The sequence below is a fragment of the Cebus imitator genome, unplaced genomic scaffold (assembly GCF_001604975.1).
Source record: "Cebus imitator isolate Cc_AM_T3 unplaced genomic scaffold, Cebus_imitator-1.0 Scaffold15, whole genome shotgun sequence".
Classification (NCBI taxonomy): Eukaryota; Metazoa; Chordata; class Mammalia; order Primates; family Cebidae; genus Cebus; species Cebus imitator.
This window is the reverse complement of record NW_016107330.1, coordinates 1309074-1329048: the sequence shown is the minus strand read 5'-3', so window position 1 is coordinate 1329048 and position 19975 is coordinate 1309074. Positions and strand designations below refer to the sequence as shown.

The 19975-nt window shown below is 42.3% G+C and overlaps 1 protein-coding gene across 1 annotated transcript in view; it reads right to left on the bottom strand.

Annotated features, from left to right (window-relative positions):
• UBE4B (ubiquitination factor E4B) overlaps positions 1–19975 on the bottom strand; it is a 147546-nt gene that overhangs the window by 45506 nt on the left and 82065 nt on the right. Inside the window, exons 9-17 of the mRNA XM_037730769.1 lie at positions 18457–18598; positions 17092–17192; positions 14289–14403; positions 9560–9643; positions 7129–7185; positions 5940–6056; positions 5743–5841; positions 4335–4448; positions 1928–2126 (exon numbers count right to left, since the gene is read on the bottom strand). Of these exons, the coding sequence (XP_037586697.1) occupies positions 1928–2126; positions 4335–4448; positions 5743–5841; positions 5940–6056; positions 7129–7185; positions 9560–9643; positions 14289–14403; positions 17092–17192; positions 18457–18598 (1028 nt within the window). The remainder of the gene's footprint in view (positions 1–1927; positions 2127–4334; positions 4449–5742; positions 5842–5939; positions 6057–7128; positions 7186–9559; positions 9644–14288; positions 14404–17091; positions 17193–18456; positions 18599–19975) is intronic.

Genomic DNA, 19975 nt, shown 5'->3' with positions numbered 1-19975 from the left:
GTCAGAGTCTCCCTCTGTTGCTGAGGCTGGGGTGCAGTGGCGCGACCTTGGCTCACTGCAACCCAGGTTCTAGGCAATTCTCCTGCCTCAACCTCTGGAGTAGCTGGGATTACAGGTGCACACCACCATGCCTGGCTAATTTTGTAGTAGAGATGGGGTTTCGCCATGTTGACCAGGCTGATCTTGAACTCCTGACTTCAGGTGACCCACCTGCCTTGGCCTTCTAAAGTGCTGGGATTACAGGCGTAAGCCATGGCGCCTGGCCTCTTTTTTTTTTTTTTGAGATGATGTCTCTCTCACCAAGGCTGGAGTACAGTGGCACGATCGTGGCTCACTGTAGCCTCAACCTCCTGGGCTCAAGCCATCCTCCCATTCCAGCCTCTCCAGTAACTGGGAATTGTGACTACAGATTCATGGCACCATACCCAGCTAGGCTTTTTATTTTTAGTAGAAATGAAGTCTTGCCACGTTGGTCAGGCTGGCCTTGAACTCCTGAGCTCAACTGATCCTCCTGCCTGTACCTCCCAAAATGCTGGGATTATAGGCATGAGCCACCATGCCTGGCTGCTTCATTTCTCAAAGGATACACTTCTCCCTACTTCACAACTGGGTGAAATCCTCTTTAGTTTTCTCTTAAATTTTAGCTGTTCATTCAAATGACAGATACTGACTGTATGTTCATTTTAGGCTTACAATTCAACAACGGTTGAAATATTTTTCTGGAATATGTGCATCTAATCATTCATCCTATTCATGAATAATTAGACAGATGGGTTGCCTGAGCCCAGGAGTTTGAGACCAGCCTGGGCAATATGGCAAAACTTCATCTCTATAAAAAATACAAAAAAAGCAGCCATGCATGGTGGCATGTGCCTGTAGTCCAAGGAAGTTTGGAAGCTGAGGTGGGGGTATCGCCTGAGCCCAGGGAGGTTCAGGCTGGAGTGAGCCAAGATCACATAACTGCACTCCAGCGTGGGCGACAGAATGAGACTCTCTCAAAAAAAAAATAAATCAATAAAATAAAATAAAATAAATGCTTTTTTTTTTTTTTTTGAGACAGAGTCTTGTTCTATTGCCCAGGCTGGAGTGTAGTGGCAAGGTCTTGGCTCACTGCAACCTCCGCCTCCCAGGTTCAAGTGATTCTCCTGCCTCAGTCTCCCGAGTAGCTTGGGATTACAGGCACACATCATTACGCCCAGCTAATTTTTTGGTATTTTCAGTAGAGATGAGTTTCACCACCTTGGCCAGGCTGATCCTGAACTCCTGATTTCATGATCCGCCTGCATTAGCCTCCCAAAGTGCCAGGATTACAGGCATGAGCCACTGCGCCTGGCTGCCATGGGATTTCGATGTCTGTCATTAAATAGTATTTTTTGTTGTTGCTGAGACAGGGTCTTACTCTGCCACCAGGCTGGAGTGTAGTGGCATGATGACAGCTCAGTGAAGCCTTGACCTCCCTGGGTTCAGGTGACCCTCCCTCTTCAGTCTCCTGGGTAGTCACCAAACCCAGCTAATTTTGGTATTTTTTGTAGAGACAGTGTTTAGCCATGTGGCCCACCTGGTCTCAAACTCCTGGGCTCATGCAATTCGCCTGCCTCGACCTCCCAAAGTGTTGGGATTATAGGCATGAGCCACTGCACCCGGTCAATATGTTTTATATTATAGAGAGAAAAGATCGACAATTATAACCCCTTCAAAATATTCCTACTCTCAAACCATCAATTCATCAACATCTGTGAAATATTTCATGAGAGTTTTAATGGGTATATACATTCTATATATAAAACTTTTGGTGTATTAATTTTTATTATGTTTCTCTATCTTATACAGTCATTTTATGGTGCGGTGGTAACAATCTGTGAGGAATTACCAGCACCCAGAGAAAAGGGCAGTCTTTTAATGACCTAGTCATGAACACGGTACTCACAGAGTTCATTCAGCCAGTCGTTCACATCTTCCATTGTTGCATTCACACGTGTCTCATCATTTGGAAGAGTAATTCGACATCGTGGGTGAAAAATATACGTGGGATCAACTGTTTCTAACTTGATTTTTGTACTTAGCTGCTGTAGTACCCAAAGGAAATTCAGCATAAATCCATCTGTAGACACTAATCTATCATCTGTCTGTGAAAGATGAAAAAAAAAAAGTATTTTTAAAGATTAAAAAAAAATATTTTTTTGAGACGGGGTCTCGCTCTGTTGCCTAGGCTGGAGTGAAGGGGTGTGATCTCAGCTGCAACCTCCACCTCCCGGGCTCAAGCAATCCTCCCACCTTGGCCTCCCAAGTATCTGGGACCACAGGCGCGTGCCAACACACTCAGCTAATTTTTGTATTTTGAAAGACAGGGTTTCACTATGTTGGCCAGGTTGGTATTGAACTCCTGACCTCAGGTGATCCACCCACCTCAGCCTCCCAAAGTTCTGGGATTACAGGTGTAAGCCACTGTGCCCAGCCAAGAAAAAGTATTTAAAATAACAACATGAATAGAAATTTTGGCAAACTTTGTAAAAAAAACAGACTGAGTTTTAAAATATAACCGTATCCTAAAGTAAATTAGAAGACATACATATCATCACCACTGGCATTCTATTAATTCTATTAGCAGGTGCTACTTGTTGAATAGCACCTATTATATAATTATTATTTATATCAGAGACATTTTATACATTCCTTTACTGAACCACCACAATAACTCTTACAGGTCAGTAATACTGCTGTTAACATTTTATACAGGAGGAAACCCAGACTCAGTGACTCTGAAGTGATTTGCCTAAGCCTCAAAATTAGTAAGTAGAAACATAATATATGTTGCTTGCTTGCTTTCTTTCTTTTTTTTTTTTTTTTTTGAGACAGGATTTTATTCTCTCACCCAGGCTGTAGTGTAGTGGTGCGAACACGGCTCATTGCAGCCTCAACTTCCTGGGTGTAAGTGATCTTCCTGTTTCAGCCTCCTGAAAACTGGGTCTACAGGCATGTGCCACTACACTGGGCTACTTTTTAATTTTTTTGTAGAGACAGGGTCTCCCTATTTTGCCCAGGCCAGTCTCGACCTCCCAGGCTCAAGTGATCCTCTCGCCTCAGCCTCCCAAGTAGCTGGAACTACAGGCTTGTGCCACCATGCCCAGATAATTTTTGTATTTTTTGTAGAGTTGGTGTCTTGTTATGTTGCCAGAGCTGGTTTCAAACACCCGGGTTCCAGCGATCCTCCCACTTCAGCCTCCCAAAGTGCTGGGATTACAGGCATGAGCCACCATGCCTAGCCTCTTTCTCCTCTCTATTTCCCTTAAGAGCATCAAAACAACTACTTCCACTTGTTATCATGTGACATTGTTTCTCTAGGTGACAGTATCAGCACACTCCTGCATTAACAATATAACAATGTAACCTGATTACCTCTGTTAAGAAAAAAATAATAATATGACAATAAGAATGACAGTTAACATTGGTTGAGTGATCATTGTGTACCAGGCACCATTCTAACAACTTTACATATAATAAACCCAGTACTAGTATTAACCCCACTTAGCAGATGAAGAAATGAAGGCACAGAGAAGTAACTAAGGTCCTGCAGCTAGTAAACAGTGGAATCACGATCAGAAATCACCAAATTTATGCTCTTCTCTCTATATTTTTTTGCTTCTCAGTATATATGTCACATCATTCATTCATTATTTATTAATAATCAAGGAAGGATGTCCTTTTCTCCTCTGGCAAAGCAGCCACAGCCAGTGGCCTCTGTCACTCACGCCCTTGCAGCTGCCTCCTTGGGTCTGTTCCCGGCTGACCCCTTCTGCTTTAGTCCATCGACATGGCAGCTTTTGTGGTTTTCCTGCTGAAAACCCTCCCATGGAGCCCTGCCCACCCGCTAACTCCAGGACCCACCCTTCCCTCCTGTTCACTCTTCTCCAGCCACAAAGGCCTACGTGCTGGGCTTGTACCGAAGCTGCTTTGTTTCCACCTTAGAGCCTTACACATGCCTAGAAAGCTCTTTTCTCAGCACTGCAATGGCGAACTCCTTCCTCTCTAACCAATGTCACCTCCTCAGAGAGGCCTTTCCTGCCACACAATCAAAAATCACCTTCATACCTTCCTTCTGGTACCTACAGTTTTTCTCACAGCCTTTATTTTGCTCTATTTTCTTCACTGATTTTACGACTGTCTAAAATCATATCTTTATATGTCTACTCATTTACCCTGTGGAATATGAGCTCCACAAAAGCAGGAAGCTTGTCTACCCTGTTGAATACTGTACCCCCATTCCTAGAACAATGCCTGGTAGGTGCTGACTAAATCCGGGTCAGATGAACGAATCTGACAAACGGGAATCCTACCTGCATCTGCGCCTTCTTCATGTTGGCGTTGACGACGGCTGCCATGTAACTGAGAGCGGCCTCGCGAGTTTCACCATTTAACAAAATACTATGCAGAATCTTAAAAAGCTCTTGCTGAAATTTGTTTTAAAAAAAAGAAGAAACAAATTAAAACTATTTTGAACACAATTCCTTTTTGACTTTAAGAACAGCTAGTCTCCTTCCCACGTTCTCTCCTCTCCCACTTCTACTCATTTTAGGAAAGCCTGAGTGAAAGAAGAATATAAAAAATATCCATATTCAACTGTGTCAAGGTAATCAGCATGAAAGCAAGAATATGGAGTGGGGGAGGTGGGCAGTTACAGTATTTTTTTTGGTTTTTTTTTTTTTTGAGACGGAGTCCAGCTCTGTTGCCAGGCTGGAGTGCAGTGGCGCGATCTCAGCTCACTGCAACCTCCACCTCCTGGGTTCAAGTGATTTTCCTGCATCAGCCTCCCGAGTAGCTGGGATTTACAGGCACTTGCCACCACGCCCAGCTAACTTTCGTATTTTTAGTAGAGGCAGGGTTTCACCATGTTGGCCAGTATGGTCTCGATCTCCTGACCTTATGATCCACCCACATCAACCTCCCAAAGTGCTGGGATTACAGGCGTGAGCCACCGTGCCTGGCTGGCAGCTAAAATTTTGATAAAATAGGCTTTGTTACTTCTTTTCCATGATCAAAATTACCTTAGTTATCCAAGCCTATAGCTTCTCTGCCTTTTTTCTTTTTTTGAGATGAAGTCTTGCTCTGTCGCCCAGGCTGGAGTGCAGTGGCGTGATCTCAGCTCACTGCAACCTCCACCTCCTGGGTTCAAGCAATCCTCATGCCTCGGCCTCCCGAGTAGCTGGGATTACAGGCATGCACCACCAAGCCTGGCTAATTTTTGTATTTTTAGTAGAGACAGGGCTTCGCCATGTTGGCCAGGCTGGTCTCGAATTCTTGACCTCAGGTGATCCACCCCCCTTGGCCTCCCAAAGTGCTGGGATTACAGGCGTGAGCCATCACGCCCAGCCCTTCTCTGCCTTTGAGAATTGAAGACATATTAATCTGCATTTGGGATAAGCAAGTCGGTGAGGGGTGTGTGCAAACTAACAGCTCTTGCCCACCCCCAGTGTAAATGGCTAAGGGTCAGCTGGAGGAAGAGCAGGGCCGCTAAGCTTAGGACCAGCTCCCAGTGGTGCTACATACAAAGGCAGCATACTGCTGTTGTTACAATTGTTATTCAAAACACAGGTTACTTACTTAGGGTTTATCTTTTTAATATAAGATCATACTGGATTTTGTTAGCCGTTTGTGTACCAGGCATTGTCCAGTCTACAAAATAGGAGCTCCCTACCTGGAGCTCATCCGTCGTACTTTCTCTGGATTTGTTTTCTGAGCACTTACCCTTCCGAGTTCTAAGTAATGCTGCAATGATTGGCTAACCACTCGAGTGTTTTCCAGGGTAATGGCAGGCCCTGAGAAATATTTTTCAACCACTTTAACCTGAAAAGAGAAGGAAAAAATGCAATCAACACATAGTGTACATTTGGGAAAGAATCTGAATAAAGGAGCAGCAAAGTACAAGTAGCCACTATACTTACATCATCTTCTGCAAAGACTGAGAAGCTAAAGAAAGCCCCCAAGTAAGAGAGTCTCTGCAGCTCCCGCCCACAGCCAGGGCTTAAGGATTTCGGCAACCACAACGGCAAAGAAGCCACCTAGGCAGAAGACGGAAGAGGCCAGTCAAGCCGCTCAATGGGCCGGTGAGGGAAAAATGCAATGAAAACCCGCCAGCTCCTCTATATTTTCACAAGATATTATTAAAACTTATATGTTTCGGCCAGGCACGGTGGCTCACGCCTGTAATCCTAGCACTTTGGTAGGCCAATACGGGTGGGGGTGGGTCACCTGAGGTCAGGAGTCTGAGACCACCCTGGCCAACATGGAGAAAGCCCATCTCTACTAAAAATACAAAAATTAGTCAGATGCGGTGGCGTACAGCTGTAATCCCACCTATTGGGGAGGCTGAGGCAAGATAATCGCTTGAACCCAGGAGGCAGAGGTTGCAGTGAGCCAAGATTGTACCACTGCACTCCAGTCTGGGTGACAGAGCAAGACTCTGTCTCAAAAGAAAAAAAAAGAAGTTTTTATGTTTCAAGATATTATTTGATGAAGTTCAAACGAACTCTTCTTACTTATACTACCAAAGGAATAACTTTTCCATAGGACTTGTTAGTTTAGTTGTACAATACTTATAAAGGAAAAAAAAAAAAATCAGGCCCTGTGTGGTGGTTCACACCTGTAATCCCAGCACTTTGGGAGGCCGAGGCAGGTGGATCACCTGAGGTCAGTAGTTCAAGACCAGCCTGGCCAACATGGTGAAACCCCATCTGTACTAAAAATACAAAAAAAATTTGTCTGGCATGGTAGTGTGCACTTGTATTCCCAGCTACTTGGGAGGCTGAGGCACGAGACTCACTTGAACCCAGGAGGTGGAGGCTGCCATGTGCTGAAATCGCAGCACTACACTCCATCCAGCCTGGGTGATAGAGCGAGATTCTGTCTTAGAAAAAACAAAAAAGGAAAAAAATCATAGAAATGAACAAGCGTAATACAGGAAATAACGTGTCTAACAATAATGTAACAGTTGAGAGCTTTCCAGACACGTTACCTCCGCCTACACCTAAATGTCCTTCAAGAGAAGTTTTCCAGGTCATCTCACTGGAGGAATGCCTTCTGGGTTACGATATATTCACTGAAAACGTGCAAGCCCATCAGGTGAGTGCTTACCAAATTGCACACAGGGTGTGTCTTCCCAAACTTGGTTTCACAGAGCTCACCTAGTGCCTAGAAATAAGATCAGAGTCATTTAAATGCATTTCATCTGAAACTGACTGTCATTTGTAGCATCAAGAAACAGCTTTAACTGCTGCTATAAATGCATTCCCTCTACAATGGCACACATGCATTCCCACTGAAATGGCAGCAGCTTTACTACTTCTTCTGATTAATGAATGAATACATATGCAATGTGAAAAACTTGAAAACAGAAATATAAAATGAAACTAAAAATTACTCAAACTTTACCCTCAAAGATAACCTCTACTGATATTCTGAGCAACAGTTTTCCAGATCTAATTTTGTGCACTGTATCTATCTATCTATGTTTCTTACAAAAATGTTTTTCACATGGGAAGCCTTTGGAAATGCCAGTGGTTATGCCACACCCTTGGTGAATTCAATCGCAATGTCTAGGGCAGGGAGCCAGGCATAAGCCCCTTTAAAGATCCCCAGCTGATTCGAAGGTATGGCACAGCAAGATTCACTGACCCAGCGAATGATCACGATTATTTCTGAGTATAGCTTCCACAGTCTTCCCCTCCCTGACTCTCATTATTGCACCATCTCACTCACTGCACCCTCGTTATTAGACAAGCACCAGTAATGGCACAAAATGAAATCACTGTCTACCACAATGGAGGCCTCTGTCTTTTGACCAAAAGGACATTTTGTTGGTATCAGATGCTAAAAGCTCCTCACTGAAACATCAAGCTAATTCACACCAAAACCCAAAAGCCAACAATCCCATGAAGGAACATTTATATAATACTGTGATCATTAGTGTTCACTAAAATACTTCATCACTGAACTCAAACAATCAGATTATTTCACTTCCTTTCATCTGCCACAGGCAGAACAATACATTCGGATTCAAAAAATTTTATCAGGAGCCCTAGTAACATGTACAATGGAAAGAGCCTGGCGTAAATCCGCTCAAAATTATTTTTTAAAGTAGGAATTCTGGTTTCACCTTCTAATTTCCCAGCATTCTTGTAGCCCTTTAGTGTCATGATAGGTTTGAATTTTTTAAATAGATAAATGCACGCTTTGTGTCCAGCTGTTTTAGCGTTTATCACAGTATCTGTTCAACTGCTGTGCTGTAGCTCTTATTTTTGCAGTAGCCTCGAGGAGAGGGACCTTGTCTTCCTAGCTTCTGAATCTCCAGGTCTAGCACAGAACAGATACTTGGTAATAAATTCATGGTATAATGAAATCCAATCAGTGGAATGAGTTAAACAAATACAGTAAGAAAAACAGCTTAATCATGGTCTCAATTTATGTAAGACTTAATTTATAAATGAAATAAACTAATTTCATTTAGACGTTTTTTCCTTTATACTTCTGCAATGAAAAATATTCAGTAATACTTCAAAATATTTTTCTCCCAAAATTTCAAATAAGAAAATTCAGAAAAGAAAGGGGCTTCTAATTTTCATTCTAGTTTCAGCGTTTTCACAACAGTCAAGTCCCCCCATGGGAATCTAGCTGAAACTTCTGTCCACAATTTACACTTGCTCTAGTGCCTTCAAGAGCTAAGCAGATTTTTGCTTCCCACTGCAGATGAAGTGTATGGTTTTAGGCAACAGGGAAGGTGAACAAGAGAGTTACCCTGAGATTTTCTGCACAAAGTAAACACATAAAGATAAAATTATATTAGTTTTCTTAGTATGTGCAAATTTGCTTTTAATTTACATTTTTAATAGTTTTGGGGGGTTTTTTTTGTTTGTTTTTTGTGAGACAGAGTCTTGCTCTGGTGTCCAGGCTGGAGTGCAATTGCACGATCTTGGCTCACCACGGCCTCTACTTGCTGAGTTCCAGCGATTCTCCTGCCTCAGCTTCTCGAATAGCTGGGACTACAGGGGTGCACCACCATGCCTGGCTAAGTTTTGTATTTTTAGTAGAGACGGGGTTTCACTCACTATGTTGGCCGGGCTGGTCTTAAAGTCCTGACCTCATGATCTTCCCGCCTTGGTCTCCCAAAGTGTTGGGATTACAGGCGTGAGCCACTGTACCCAGCCATTTTTGTTTTTTTAAAAAATAAAATTTCATCCAAGGTATGGTATGTTCATTGCTAAAAGAATCAAAAGGATACCACAATAGCTATCTTTTTCCTAAGCTGTACAGTATGGCAGAGTACATGGTAATAAGGGCGTCACTAACGCCTGTCTACAACTTGGATAGGTGAATAAGTACCAGGCTGTTAACTGTCTTCACTGACGCATCTCACTGCACACCAAACACTGCATGGCCAACACAGTGATTTCATGTTTTAAATGTGAAAACAAGGTTGATCATGAACCTGAAAGAAAAGCGTATGTCAAAATAATCTGAAAGAAAAACATCGATTGAATGAGTTAAAGAAAAAAGAACAATGTTTTACCATGAGGGGGTATTTAAAGTAGTCACTGTCGAGGGAGCACTCTTTGGCAGCAAGAGCCAGGCCTTGTAAAATGGGGAAAAATATCTATAAGAAAAAAAAAAACAAAATCAGAAATATAAGTTTAAGAGAATCTAAGAATGAGAAGCATGACAAATAAGGTGCTAGAACTTAAAGTCCAGGCAATTGCATTCCTTCCCCAGGGAAAAGCTTTTTTGCATATAAAAGTCTAGAATTCCGCCAGAGTGTTCTTTCAAGGCTAACCATGTGGTAATACAGCTGAATTCTCCAGAAGAGGATTTTGTTGAATTCTAATACTCTAACAGGGCTCCTCATAATTCAACAAAACCCATAAATTGGGAGCCTGCTAAAGGACTCTCCAGGGGTCCTCACTCTACTCAACTAAATTCTGCACACCTCGGCAACCAATCTGTTCTTGATTACCAAGCATCCATAACCTGTTAAAAAAAAATTCAAGTAAATGTTCCAATATTTCCTCACATCTATCAATTTTTTTTGAGACGGAGTCTCACTCTGTTGCCCAGGCTGGAGTGCAATGGCGAGGTCTCGGCTCACTGCAACCTCCACCTCTGGGTTCAAGCGATTCTCCTGCCTCAGCCTCCTGCTTCAGCCTCACAAGTAGCTGGGAACTACAGACGCCCTTCACCACACCAGCTAATTTTGTATTTTTAGTAGAGACTAGGTTTCACCATGTTGGCCACACTGGTCTCAAACTCCTGACCTTGTGATCCGCCTGCCTTGCCTCCCCCAAGTGCGGGGATTACAGGCGTGAATCACCGCGCCCAGCCCTCTATCAATATTTTTTAAAAGCCTTTCCTTGTTTATTTCGAGGAAAACGAGATAAACAGGCCAACAATGAATATTATTATTACATTAAGCTTAATTTAGAGCGAAGAGCTAATGGGTGAATGTTGAAATTGAAAAAGAAAGCTTTAGTTAGAAAGCCTTACGTCCACGTATAGTGTAATCAATACATTAACCTGCTATTGGCACTTAAAGGAACTCAAATCTGCTTTTATATGTTATGATTAATGCAGAGTAACACCATGCAAAATTTACTCAGCCTAGCTCACCTTCAAATTTCACAATGTACTCACTGATCAACACATTTCGGGAGTTGGTTGGGATTTAAGGCTAATAACATTGAATAGAAAATGTTGTAAACAACAGCTGACAATCTGAATGCCAACAAGTTGTAACAGGAGTATACCATGCAGCCACTAGAAAACTTGAAAAATTCCCTTTCCTACTAATTTCATCCTATGATACTGAGCACTTTAATCATTTAAAGAGCACAGTATTAAAAAAAAAAAAAAAAAAAAAAAAAAAAAAAAAAAAAAAAAAAAAAAAAAAAAAGGGTCCTGGATGACAAAGTGTCCATGGAGTGTTTTGAGATATCAACACAGCTCTGGAGGAGATCATTCTATGTTTTGTTTTGTTTTATTGGACACGGAGTCTAGCTCTGTCACCTGGGCTGGAGTGCAATGGCAGGATCTCAGCTCACTGCAACCTCCACCTCCCGGGTTCAAGTGATTCTCCTGCCTCAGCCTCCTGAGTAGCTGCAATTGTAGGTGCCCGTCAGCACGTCTGGCTAATTTTTTGTATTTTCAGATGTTGGCCTGGCTGGTCTTGAATTCCTGACCTTGTGATCCGCCCACCATGACCTCCCAAAGAGCTGGGATTACAGGCGTGAGCCACTGTGCCTGACCCATTCTATGGTGTTTGCAATTTGAACAATCAGGGTAGAAGTAACTCACTCTTATGAGCCAGATAAAAATGGAGAAGTCACACTTCTCCACACAGGTGTGGCCTTGGGGAATGCCAAAATTGTAATCAAGAAGAAAAGAATAACAGAGGTTCCAGAATCACCAAAAATAAACTTCATAATTGGTCATCCTGAAAAATCTCCAGATATGTTTTTCAGGAATGCCACAAGTAAAAGTAATTACACTTTCTTGTATAGTTATCTTTTGGTGCAACTAGGGCGTCATTTATAATAGGCAAAATATGACTAAGCATAATATATATATTTTTTTTCTTCAGACAGAGTCTTGTTCTATCACCCATGATGGAGTGCAGTGGCATAATCTTGACTCAATGCAGCCTCCACCTCCTGGGTTCAAGAGATTCTCCTGCCCCAGCCTGTACTTCTCTGGGACTACAGGCATGCACCACTATGCCTGGCTAATTTTTTGAATTTTGAGTAGAGATGGGGTTTCGCTATGTTGCCCTGCCTGGTCTCGAACTCCTGAGCTCAGGAAATCCACCTGCCTCAGCCTCCCAAAATGCTAGGATTATAGCCATGAGCCACCATGCCTGGCCTGACCTATATATTTTAAATAAATTCTTCAGTTTTCAAATGAATACTTCCCAGCACTGATTTTAAAATACCGTCAACCTCCAGTCCTAAATTCGAGCTGTTATTTATTTATTTATCTGTGAACATCTTGCAAACATTAAAAGGAGGTAGAAATTTCAGTCAAAGATTTAATAATTCACATTTGCCACTCTTTTAAGATAAAAAGGTAAAATGCTGTTTTTCAGTTCCATCCCAGTTCTCATTCCTCCCTAGATAAAACACATGGTAGCATATAAGAAAAGACAATGAGGAGTCAACACTGAGTGGCTGAAAAGGCAGCAGAATTCTGGGATTAAAAATAAACAGATCTGGGCCAGGGGCTGTGGCTCATACTTGTAATCCCGGCTCTTTGGGAGGTTTAGGTGGGCGGATCACTTGGGGTCAGGAGTTCAAGGCCAGCCTGGCCAACATGACAAAACCCCGTCTCTACTAAAAATGCAAAATTAGCTGGGCATGGTGTTGTGCACCTGTAACCCCAGGTACTTGGGAGGCTGAGGCAGGAGAATTGCCAGGAGTTAGAGGCTGCAGCGAGCCAAGACTGAGCCACTGCACTCCAGCCTGGGCAACAGAAGGAGATTCCGCCTCTAAATAAACAAATAAATAGGTCTGTGGTGGTCGTATAACACTGTCAATGTAGTAAATGTTGCTGAATTGTACACTTCAATATGGTGGTTTGAGGCCGGACGTGGTGGCTCATGCCTGCAATCCCAGCACTTTGGGAGGCTGAGGTGGGCAGATCACCTGACACCAGCAATTTGAGACCAGCCTGGCCAACCTGGTGAAACCCTGTTTCTACTAAAAATACAAAAAATTAGCTGGGCATGGTGGCAGGTGCCTATAATCCCAGCTACTCAGAGGCTGAAGCATGAGAATTGCTTGAACCCGGGAGGTGGAGGTTGCGGTGAGCCAAGATCACGCCACTGCACTCCAGCCTGGGCAACAGGAGTGAAACTTGGTCTCAAAAAAAAAAAAGAGATTTGAGGTTATATGAATTTTACCTAAATTTTAAAATGCAGAGCTTCTCTATCCAAAACTGGTGACGGGAAAAAACAAACAGAAAACACTCAGAGGTCATTTCATAACCTCTTGTGTAGGCCTGTTTATGAATAAAGTAGGCTCAATATACCCCTTACAGATGTTCACTGGGCTGATTTTCTATAGCGAGAACTACCAGATTCCTCAAGTAATGTCTTCTTGAATAGGAAAAGTATTCTAATTACTGCCCATTACATCTCTAATGCAGTGCATCTCTTAAACCTTCCAAGACAGAGATTTATTTTCCTCAGAGTTCACTTATCCTTCTAGAGAAGAAAAGCTCACTATGTTTCCATTAATATTTCCATAAGTCAATAACATCATCATTTAAGATAAACAGTGAATTCCAGACAAAGTACATAACACTAACTGGAATTTTTATTCTTGAATCCTGGCTGCTTCTTTTACAAATATATTGAAGACTAATGAAAACACAATTCCCAAGAATTCAAAGGTTTTAAAATTAACAGTTATAAACAATTTTAGGTATAAAACAGAGTGAAAGGAATCATACCAATTATAGCTATTGCCTCTGTTATTCTCTGTAGTCACAAAAAAGGAAGTGATGATACAGCAAACTGTAAGAAAATTTGATAAAAACCCTTTCATCAGGGAAAAAAACTGGTGTGAAAGCTGCTAAAGGCAAAGTGCTTACTTTCCCAAAAAGGTCCTTAAAACAGCAATGTTAATGACAAAGTTTCACCTTGGAAGAAACCTTCAAGACTATGTATGCAGCTTTATTTTTAAGCACTACATATCTGCATTTTCACTTGGCTTTACACAGTAAGATACCAAAACCATGTATAAACACCCAATGAAATAATTAGTAAGATATGAGCCATCTTTTCTAGTTTAATGGGAAGAAGACAAATAGTCTAGGTAGCATGCAGGCTGCCAATGAGCTAATATGGTTAAGTTGTTAATCTTACAAACTCAGAGAATGAATTTTTGATACTATTTATCTGGCAAATGCACATCATGCCTTATGCTGTCTCTGGATATTCTTGTTTTAAAAGCTCCTTGAAATCAGGAACAGGGCCGTATATATTTTTTTCTTATTGCCCAAAGTACCTAGCGTAGACCTTGTTTAAAAGCTAGATGTTTGACTGATTTGTTGAAATGGACACATGATTTAAACAATGCAGCTGTCAATGCGATTTCTTCAAAAGAATCTTGGGTTGGCCTCGTCTCTAAGCAACTGACACATGGATGTTTGAATTCAGGCATAAGTTTTCAATATATGGTGTATTCAGAAATTAGCCTTGGCATAGAAGCTCTCGGGCTAAAATTTCCAAGAGCAAACTCATACGATCGTACCTGCTTGAACACTTCTTCATCCTGGTGAGTGGTTCTCACCAGTTCCTGAATGAAGCCATATGGGAGATTCCTACACAGCATATACGGCACTAGGAAGGACGGCTGCTGCAAGGACCTGTGGACCCATGAACATTAGGGACGGTGATGAAGTCAACTCACTACAGAATCACGTGAAATGTCATGTCAGCAACAACTGTCCAGTCAAAAGTCAAACTTGATATCTCCCAAGCATTCTGCAAGATGGTTTCAGGCAAAAGCTAACCCTTCTTACCAACAGTAATCACTTTTAGTCTTTTTTAATGAGATACTATGGGAAGTTTCAAAGCCTTCACCTTTTCCTACATAGAGCCCTTTAAAAATGAAGCACTGAATAAAGGAAGCATGGCCAGGCATGGTGGCTCACGCCTGCAATCCCAGCACTTTGGGAGGCCAAGGTAGGAGGATCACTTGAGGCCAGAAGTTAAAGACCAGCCTGGGCAATGCAGCAAGACTCTGTCTCTACAAAAAATGAAAATATTAACTGGCCAAGACTGTGTGTGCCTGGAGTCCTAGCTACTTAGGAGGCCAAGGCAGGAGAACTGCTTGAACCCAGGAGGAGTTTGAGGTTACAGTGAGCACTCTAGCCTAGGCAATAGAGAGAGATCCTATCTCTCTTTTTTTTTTTTTTAAAAAAAAAACATTTTTTTTTTTTTTTTTTTTTTTTTTTTTTTTTTTGAGATGGAATCTCACTCTTGCCCAGGCTGGAGTGCAATGGCATGATCTTGGCTCACTGCAATCTCTGCCTCCCGGGTTCAGGCAATTCTCCTGCCTCAGCCTCTCGAGTGGCTGAGATTAGAGGTGCCCACCACCAGGCCCAGCTAATTTTTGTGTTTTTAGTAGAGATGAGGTTTTACCACATTGGTCAGGCTGGTCTTGAACTCCTGACCTCTGGTGATCCACCTGCCTTGGCCTCCCAAAGTACAGGGATTATAGGCGTGAGCCACCATGCCTGGCCGCATTATATGTTTCTTTTACTTTTTTATGCCTCATCCAAATTGGGGAAAAAAAAAATTAGTAGTGGCTGAGGACTTTTAAAAAGTCATTAATTTTAATCATGGGACGTTTTTCAAAGTTTTGGTACATGTATATAATTTTCATTCTTTTTGAAAAGTTTCAAAAACATATGGTTATAGCACAGAAAATTATGTAAGAACAGCTAGCATAAATAAATGTAACATGTTTGTGAACTTTTATATTATTCATTTCTTCTTATTATTATTTTTTGAGACAGTCTCGCTCTGTTGCCCAGGCTGGAGTGAAGCAGAGTGATATTGGCTCACTGCAACCTCCATCTCCTGGGTTCAAGTGATTCTCGTACCCCAACCTCCCCAGTAGTTGGGATTACAGGTGCATGCCACCATGTCCAGCTAATTTTTTCTATTTTTAGTAGAGACGGGGTTTCACTGTGTTGCCCAGGCTGGTCTTGAAGCCCTGAGCTCAGGCAATCCGTCTGCCTCGGCCTCCCAAAGTGCCAGGATTAGAAGCGTGCGCCTGGCCTATAAACTTTTACTTTATTATTATTTTTTTTATTTTTTGAGATGGAGCCCTGCTCTGTCACTTAGGCTAAAGTGCAGCGGCGTGATCTTGGCTTCCTGCAACCTCCAGCTGCCGGGTTCAAGTGATTCTCTGGCGTCAGTGTCTGAGTAGCCAGTATTACAGGTGTGGGCCACAACGCCAGGATAAGTTTTTTTGGTTTTTAGTAGAGATGGGATTTCGCCATGTTAGCCAGGCCAGTCTCCTGACCTCAGGTGACCCACCAGCCTCAGCCTCCCAAAGTGCTGAGATTACAGGTGTGAGTCACCATGTCCGGCCTCAACTTTTAAACGTAAACTTTTTCCTTTAGATATTTCTTATATAAAAGAAATGAAATATACATCCTTTTTTTAAAAAACCTGCAAACTTTAGAAGACTGAGAGGCAAAGAAAAATAATTTTAAAGACCAAAATAGGCCGGGCGTGGTGACTCATGCTTGTAATACCAGCACTTTGGGAGGCCAAGGGGAGCGGATTAAGAGGTGAGGAGGTGGAGACCATCCTGGTGAACATGATGAAACCCCGTCTCTACTAAAAATACAAAAAAAAAAAAAAAAAAAAAAAAAAAAAAAAAAAATTACCAGACATAGTGGCAAATGCCTGTAGTCCCAGCTACTTGGGAGGCTGAGGAAAGAGAATCACTTGAACCTGGGAGGCGGAGGTTACAGTAAACCAAGATCATGCCACTACAATCCAGCCTGGGCAACAGGGTGAGACTCTGTCTCAAAAAAACAAAAACAAAAACAAAAATGTGTAACCTTTATGGGATTCTCAGAAGCAAGTAATGTAGCACTTTGGTTGGATTCCTAGGCTATCCATTCCATTACTCTTCTTTATTACTCAATAACAGAAACTGACTGTTACACATGGACGGTGATGCTCCACACATTTTATCAAATACCTCCACCAACTTTAGGCAGCTGCTGTGCAGTCAGTTACTAATTTTCTGCCTTGCTTGTTCACATATTTCAACATGGTCTATTTCAAAAAGCAGGCAGAATTCTTCAAACATAACAAATTTCTTTTTAAAATATGCTTTGCACTACTTTAGAAGATGAGGAAGAAAGGAGTGTTTTGTTTTCACAGTATTTTAGGGAAGGAAAGGAACCTTCATTTTATAGGCGAGGAGGGAAGTTATCCAAGGTGGTGCTAGAATGGCCAGGAAGCCTGATATCTACTGCTGACTAGGGCCTTCTGCCTGCTAATGTCAAGCGCGTCACGGGTCTTCATACCTGGGCTGTGTCAGGGAGCCTTGTAGTACTAAAGCAGTATGGGATATGCACTGCGAGCGGATGTTGCTCAGAAGCTGGCTGACTGCTGGCTGGCTGCACATCTGAGAAGGAAAGGTAGAAGTGAGGCCAACAAGAAACAAACAGTACAATTTCATGCTGTAAAAACAAGACATAAAAGAGACGGACCATCAGTAAACAGTGTGCTTTCTTCTTCCTTTATTCTTAGTGAATGAGCTACAGAAACTATGCCTTCCAAGTGTACTGCCTCTGCAGAAATTGATGTCAGAGAAGAAAGAAGCGTAAGTTTGAGATGACCAAACTCACACTTAAGAACCTTGGAGGTCAGGCACAGTGGCTCATACCTGTAATTCCAGCACTTTGGGAGGCTAAAGAGAGAGGATCACTTGAGGACAGGAGTTTGAGACCAGTCTGGCCAACACGGTGAAACCTCATCTCTACTAAAAAAAATACAAAAATTAGCTGGGTGTGGTGGGAGGTGCCTGTAATCCCAGCTACTCAGGAGGCTAAGGCAGGAGAATTGCTGGATCCCAGGATGGGGAGGCTGCAGTGAGCAGAGTTAGTGCCACTGCACTCCAGCCTGGCGACAGAGCGAGACTCCTGCTCAAAAAACTTTGGAGACATGCCCACTCGTTTTGCTTCTGCTAAGGTTAAGTACAACAAAGCCCAGAGAGGGCCCTTTACAAATATGAAACTAAACAGTGGACAACCAATCAGTTTCTAACGTAAAACTACAATCGGAAAGTGAAATAGGAATAAAATGAGAAAACAATGAAGCCAGTCCAAAGAAGTGATGGGAAAAGGGTGGCTTACTGAGTTTCAGCCCAGCCTTGCAACTCATTATTTATGTGATTCTGGACAAGTACTTAGTCTCTCTGAGGGTCATTTGCTTATTCATACAATGGAAAAAGAATGCCTATTATATACCGGGCTTCACTGCACTAACAGAGCAACCGTGCTGATACGAGCCAATGTAGACCTGGCACAGCCCTTGGCAATCTACAGAGGCTCCATAATGTTGCTCACTATAACAAACCAGCAGAATTATCAGGGCCATGTGAGTCATTGGTGGTACCCAGCTACAGTGTGGTCAAGAGAGGACTCTGAAGCCAGACCACCTAGGTTCACACCTTGGCCCTGTCTCCACTAGAATTTGAGTTCCACGAGGGCAGGAATCTCTGTTTTGTTCACTGACACGTCCTAAGTTCCCAGTGCTGTGCCTGGCACATGGCAAATGCTCAATAATGACTTTACTGATTGAATAAATAAATGAATGCCCCAGGGGTGGGGATAATCAAACAATAACTAGGCTTTTTTAAAATTTTAATTGAATCCATTTCACATTACCTTTGGTGCTTTTTTTTCCTCTATTCCAACTCGGTCGAAACACTCGATGAGGTAGTTCAGCATATCTGTCTCTTTGCAGGTTTCAATGGTGAAATGGTCACTGTAGGAATCCCAATTACTTGCTCCACCAGAGGCTCCCAAACTTTGGAGAGGATACAAAGAAATTATGACTCTTATCTCTCAATTATTTTTGGCAGAGTTTGCGTTTCTGCAGCAGAAAGCCTGTTAGGATCCCTGCACACATAACAAAGCACAAATACCCATGCGGCCAAGATTCACCCTGACTGCTTGTTTCACCTGCTCCAAATCCAACAAGAGCAACTTTTGGTAACATTTTAGGGACCTGAGAAGGGGGCTTTATTTTCCTGCAGATGGCAACTTATAAAACCAGAAGCACTAGGAACTGCTACCAAGTGCTAAGCATTGGAAGAGACATCACAGGCACTTTAACCAAAAAGAAGGGCATCACTCAGAGACCTGTAGGTTAAAGCCAGACACTATGCTGCTGCTGTAATCAAACTGTTTAGAAGTTATAAAGGACTAACGAAATAGCCCTCATCTTTGTGACTTCTACTGTAGATCTCAAAAGCCCTCATCTAGCACCTGGCAAGAGAGCCAGAGCTTAAGAAAACTGTCCAGTTAGGAGGAGACATGAACGTATTTGCTATCAACATAAACAACTCCAAAACTATGAGTGAAAAAGGCAAAGCAGTATAGTACATGACAAAATAAAAATATTGTACTAGGAGTAACTAGACGTGGGTTCTAGTCTCAACCCCATTGTTCACTTGTCACCTGAACCTAGAACCTCTATCTCTTCTGCAGTTGAGCTTCAGTGAAGTAATGTGGAGGTGCTTTGTAAAACATAAGCAGCATACGATGTGAAGTACTGTGATGTTAGTAATAACTATCCTCTGAGACAAAAACCAAACATAATCACAAGGGTTAAACTTGAGGAAATTAAACAAAGTTAAAATCAACCATTGACAGGCCACATAATGAATCTGGTGTTTAACTCACAAACTGATTTGATATACATAAAAGATACACAGGGATTAATTACAACAAAGGAAAAAGTACAGAGTACTAAAATGAAGGAAATGAGAAAACATAAACGTAGCCAAAAAAACTACATACAGAAATGATAAAGAATGGGAACATGGCCAGGTACAGTGGCTCATGTCTGTAATCTAGCACTTTGGTAGGCCAAGGCAGGTGGATCACTTGAGGCCAGGAGTTGAAAACCTGCCTGACCAACATGGCGAAACCCCTTTCTACTAAAAATACAAAAATCAGTTGGGCGTGATGGTGCACATCTGTAATCCCAGCTACTTAGGAGGCTGAGGCACAAGAATCACTTGAACCTGGAGGAGGTTGTTGCAGTGATCTGAGATCATGCCACTGCACTCCTGCCTGAGTGACAGAGAGAGACGCTGTCTCAAAAAAAAAAACAAAAAAGGCCGGGCGCGGTGGCTCAAGCCTGTAATCCCAGCACTTTGGGAGGCCGAGGCGGGTGGAT